The following is a 5519-nucleotide window of genomic DNA, read 5'->3' as shown; positions in this document are numbered from 1 at the left end:
TTTTTTAAATTTGCATTTAAAAAGATGGCAGAGATAAGGGTTTCTTAGAAGACCAGATAGGACATTTGTATCTCAAAGGTTTCCCCTTTAATACTTACAAGTCTCTTCAGATAAATAGGGGTTTGGGGAGTGGTAAAAGGTTTGGTGGGCTTTGGATTATTTTTGGAGCCAAACCTCTGGTCCTGTAAAGACTACCTTTGTAAAACAAGGACAGTTTTGTTTTGTTTTTCAAAGAATTGGGTTGTTATCTCAATGATTTTGAAGGGCTGACATACCCATTCACCTATGTTGGAAAGTTTTACTTTTCCTCATTTAGCTTAGGGGAGAAGGCCTCTTTTAAAATTCCTATCAGGCTAAAGTCCATTTCCCAAAAGCGGCCTGCCTCGTTGCCTCGATACCGATGCAGTTCCTGGTGTTGTGAGTTGGCCCCTTGGTTTACTTGTGCACAAGTCACACATTGCCTAGTGACTGAGAATACTTTTTCTTTTAATACCTGCCTTAACTCAGTTTATAAGTTCTTCCCTTCAAAACCATCTAATTTTGTAATTTCCTTCGGATATCTGGGGCCGACTGTATCACAAAGGCCAAGTTAATTGCCCGCCTGCCAGTTTTCTGGTGCCTCAGGGTCTACGGGGGTCCATAGCCTATAAGTCTCCATCAGCCTTTCCAGGAAGGCGGCTGGAGACTCTGTGGCTCCCTGGGTCACCTCTGTAACCTTGGACATATTAGTTGGCCTTCGTGCTGCTGCCCGAAGTCCTGTTAACAGAGCCTGGCGAAAACGGGCTAAAGCCCCTCGTCCCTCCTCCGTGTTAGGATTCCATTCCGGTCGGGTACTAGGGAGCACGGTTTCAATTAGGTTGGGGTTATCAGTGGGCCGTCCATCTGGACCAAGTACTTGTTTACGGGCCCCGCACATGATTTTTTTTCTCTTTCTTCCGTGGTAAACAAAACCTGTAACAATTGCTGACAATCATCCCAGGTCGGCTGATGAGTTACAAATATAGTTTCTAACAGTGATATTAATATAAATCAGTCGTGGAGAATGGGGCGTAAGTAAGAAAAGGCTGTGCCTCCCCTGGTCTAGGTGCTTGTTGCCGCAGAGGCAGAGCAGTGGGCCGCGGTTCAGTCAAGTGCTCCTGGGCCGACCTGGGAGGATGTCGTCATCGGGGCGGTATCCGCCTCGGGAGGGACATAGGGAGGGGGAGGTGCAGACGCCTCGGGAGGAGAGGTTTCTTCTTCCTTTTTCTCCTGTACAAGAGGAGGGGGTGGGGACTTAGAGCTTTTAACAGTAGGTTTTCTTCCCGTCTGCCATCTTGGCGGCACATGTTATCTTTAGATCTTGTTTCCTTTCTGTTGGTAGCTCCCGGCGGGGGCAACCAGGGCTTCAGCCAGTCAGGTGGTGTCTCCACGAGACCCCGCCAACACTCAATATAAGGAATCTGATCATCATGTACCTTAAAGACAATATCTTCCACCGCAGCTATAACCGGAATAGAGAACGTACCTTCGGATGGCCATCCCACCTCAAATGTCGGCCATTCCAATTCACAAAAGGTGCGGAGGGTTTCCGGGGATACAGAGGCCCCGAATTCCCTGGCGATCTGGCGGAAGTCTCTGAAGTGGTCCAGAACTAGGCTCAGGGGGGTCTGCATCCGGGACATACCTTGTCCCGTTGTTAAATTTCTGTTGAGCTAAAGGTTTTAGCAAAAGCACAAAGCCAAAGTGTCCAAGCAAATGCAAGAGCACACACACGAGTGACAAAAGACAGAAGGGGAGAACAACAAGTTTTGACACAATCCCAGTTCAGAGTAGGGACAAAAGAATATCGAAACCGACTTTGAATTCCCAAGGAGGAATCGCGGCGTCCCGTGACTCCTCCTGACTCCAGGCTTAACGTCGCGTCCGACAAGCCTTAATGGAGTCTCCTAGTTTCTTGCCGGCAAGCCAGGGGTCGCAAACTTACCCGAAGAAGGAGCAGGTGGTGGCTTCGGAGGAGGGGCCCTGTTTCAGATCTTTAACCTCCACTGTCCGATCCCGGATGAGCCCCCAAATGCTGCGGTCGGGGAGCCACACGCCTGGAGTCGAGTTCCCCGGTAAATGCGACCCGGGTCCCAACCAAGGACACCCGAGAATCACCAACACCAAGTAGAAAGATTAGCAAAGGATTTATACAAGTACAAGTATAGAAGCTTACACAAACTGTCCGGACAGGGTCCCACTCGGAGAGAAGTGAGTGAGACCCCGACTAACAGTCGGGCGAGGCCTTTATACCCTTCACAGGGCGGGAAGTCCCCAAGGCGGGAGGGAGCTGTTTAATTTTGAATCAGCCAATCAGGAACCCGGTTCTTCCCGCCCCAAGCAAGCAAGCAAGCAAGTTTCTTACAGAAGCCAAAATGTGCTGTTAGCCCTGAAGCTGTTCTTCCGTTTCTTTCGTCACACTGGGAAGCCATCGGGCCCTAAGTAGGGGATTGACATGATTTGATGTGAGTTTTGAAAAGATCACTCTTGGTAAATAAGTACATGAAAAGATGTTCAACATCCTTAGTCATTAGGGGAATGAAAATTAAAACCACCATGAGATACTATCACACTTATTAGAATAGCAAACAAATAAATTAACCCTGCTGACTGTACCAAGTGCTGGTGAGGATATCAGAGCAACTGGAACTCTTATACCTACATAGACAATTATATAACATTTACACAACACAGACACAGTAGGTGTAAATAACGTCAAGAGCATTGATAATAGTAAAAACTATGTTAAATAGGAAGTGATGAGTTTTAAGTATTTATTGCTAATGATTCTGACTCTAATTACAGTGAGTGGTTTTTTTCCCCCACACTTCCAAGCAATTCGCAAACACCAGCTGAGTATCCTACGATTTAACTCAATTCTGACACCATCGACACGGAGATAGCATCAGATTCCACAGGTTAAGGGCTTAGTCCTACAAGACTGCCCTCCACTTCAGATGGCAATAGTAAGTTCCAGATGTCATCTGTCCATCTGACTGGCTATAGATCGAAGGTTCCAAAGACTACCCCCAGCCCACCTCCTTGGGTTCAATTAATTTGCTAGAGTGGCTCACAGAACTCAAAGAAACATTTCACTTACTAGATTACCACTTTATTTTAAAAGACCCTAACTCAGGAAGAGCCACATAGAAAAGATGCCTAGGGTGTGGGATGGGGAAAGGAGGTGGAGCTTCCATGCTCTCTCTGAGCTCACCACTCTCCCCATTTCTCCAGGTCTTCACCAACGCCAAGCTCTCTGAGCCCCATCTTTTTGGGTTTTTATGGAGATTTTCACTACATAGGCAGGGTTGATTAATTCATTAGCTAGGTCAGGGAGTTGAGACTGAGAGTTCCAACCCTCCAGTCACTTGGTTGTTTCCCCTGGTTTAGGTGCTTTCCAAAAGTCACCTCATTAACATAAACTCGGGTGTGCTTGAAAGGGGTTTGTTATGAATATCAAGACACATTCATCATCTTATCACTTAGACAATTCCAAGGGTTTAGGAGCTCTGTGACAGAAACGGGAAAAAAGACCAAATATATATATATATATATATACACACATACATATATATAAAATTAATTAATTAATTTATTTATTTATTTATTGTAAATCACAGTATCACACTTTTGTTTTTTTCTAACTTTTAATTATGAACAATTTCAAACACACAAAAGTAGTAGGAAAAGTGTAAGAAACCACCGTTATCCATCATCTGGCTTCAACGATTATCAATATATTGCCAAACTTGTTTCATCTACACCTCTGCCTTTGTTTTTTAGTATAATTCATTTAATTGTAAGTTGACAATTAAATTATTGTTAACATTTTTAAAGTATCTATTTATCTATTTTGGCTGCGCTGGGTCTTAGTTGCGGCATGCAGGAGTTTCAGTTGCAGCATGCAGACTCAGTTGAGGCATGCAGGATCTAGTTCCCCGACCAGGGATCAAACCCGGACCCCCAGCATCGGGAGCGCAGTCTTACCCACTGGGCCACCAGGGAAGTCCCAAGACAATTAACTTTTTAATAATGGTTGTGTTTACCCACTGGCTTGCAAAATTCCTGAAATATTAACAGCTGGCTTTTGTAGGGGGCTCCAGCACACCACTGTCAGCAGGTAACGTTGCTTTCGTGGGGAGGCTGGCTTCGAAAAGAGGAAAGGAGGGAGTTGGGGCTGTTGAGGCCCTGCCCTCCGTCCCGCCATCTGCTTCCTTACGTGGTTGCAGGTGCAGGGGATCCCCAAGGAGTCTGAGCAGCTGACTGGTGACCTCAATCATTCTAGGAAATGGGCAGCGTCAATGGAAACTGGTGTGTGACAGCTCTAAGAAAGCATGAAGTCTCTGTTCTTGTAGGAGGGAAGGTCAGGCTTTCTTACAACATACAAAAACTTAGACAACAGGGAGTTTGCTCAAGGTCCCAGAGACTGTCTGGGCTTTAGAAACAGCTGCCCTTGCTGAGCCTTTACCATAGGTCCGCGTCTCATGGTGTTTCTGCCTTTCTTCCCATGGCCCTTTTATCAGTCAGGGTCCCAGCAGGGCACAGACTGCATGCTCACCCTGGTTAACTGAGGTGAGTTTAATAAAGGGACTATCTACAAAACTGCGAGCAGAGCTGAAGGAACAGACAGGGCTCACCAGTTCTCTAGGTCCTTGGGTGTAAGGGGGCGGATGAAGGGGCGAGAGGGGGTTGAGAGGAGCGCAGTGACTTGAGGTTCTCTTCACACCTGGAGGGGCCGCTACCTTCTGGGCTCTGACTTTGCGGGTTTCATCTTTAAACTACCAGAGCCAGGCAATGAATGCCTGAATATGCAAGAGTCTTGGAGTCAGGCATCCTGAATTTGAATCCCGACCCTGAGTGACCTCAACCTTCTGAGCCTGGGACCTTCTTTGTAAATGGGAGTAATAACAAAGCCTGCCTGGTGGGGTTGCTGTATGGATTAAATGAGATAAGAACAGCTACTTACTATGCTTACTATGTGAAAGCAGTCTTTGCTGAATGAATAGATTCTGCTAAAGCGCTTTATTTATGCCACCTCTCATTAATTAATTATTATTATTATTATTATTTTTGCTGTACGCGGGCCTCTCACTGTTGTGGCCTCTCCCGTTGCGGAGCACAGGCTACGGACGCGCAGGCTCAGCGGCCATGGCTCACGGGCCCAGCCGCTCCGCGGCATGTGGGATCTTCCCGGACCGGGGCACGAACCCGTGCTCCCTGCATCGGCAGGCGGACTCTCAACCACTGCGCCATCAGGAAAACCCAATGAATTCCTTTTAAAAGGATTTACTGAGCATCTAGTTTACGCCGGACACTGATAATTCGTGCGAGTCTGGCATTTCGACCACGGTTGGGCTGCACAGAGGGGAGGAGCTTCACGGATTCCCCGCCTACGACAACGAGGCTCAATGGGGTCCGTGGAGGAGGCGAGTCCCTCCCACTTCTCCGGGGCAGTCCCGGAAGCGGGCTTGGGGTAGTTGCTGTATTTCCGGTGGGTCTGG

General features: G+C 47.2%; 1 protein-coding gene across 1 annotated transcript in view; it reads left to right on the top strand.

Annotated features, from left to right (window-relative positions):
• The first annotated feature begins 5426 nt into the window (after positions 1-5426).
• POLR2G (RNA polymerase II subunit G) overlaps positions 5427-5519 on the top strand; it is a 3376-nt gene continuing 3283 nt past the window's right edge. The window contains exon 1 of the mRNA XM_007462210.1: positions 5427-5491. Coding sequence (XP_007462272.1) covers positions 5427-5491 — 65 coding nt within the window. The remainder of the gene's footprint in view (positions 5492-5519) is intronic.

Source organism: Lipotes vexillifer, unplaced genomic scaffold, assembly GCF_000442215.2.
Source record: "Lipotes vexillifer unplaced genomic scaffold, Lipotes_vexillifer_v1.1 scaffold1129, whole genome shotgun sequence".
Lineage (NCBI taxonomy): Eukaryota > Metazoa > Chordata > Mammalia > Artiodactyla > Lipotidae > Lipotes > Lipotes vexillifer.
Note: the sequence above shows the minus strand (reverse complement) of the source record. Positions and strands in the feature narration are given on the sequence as shown.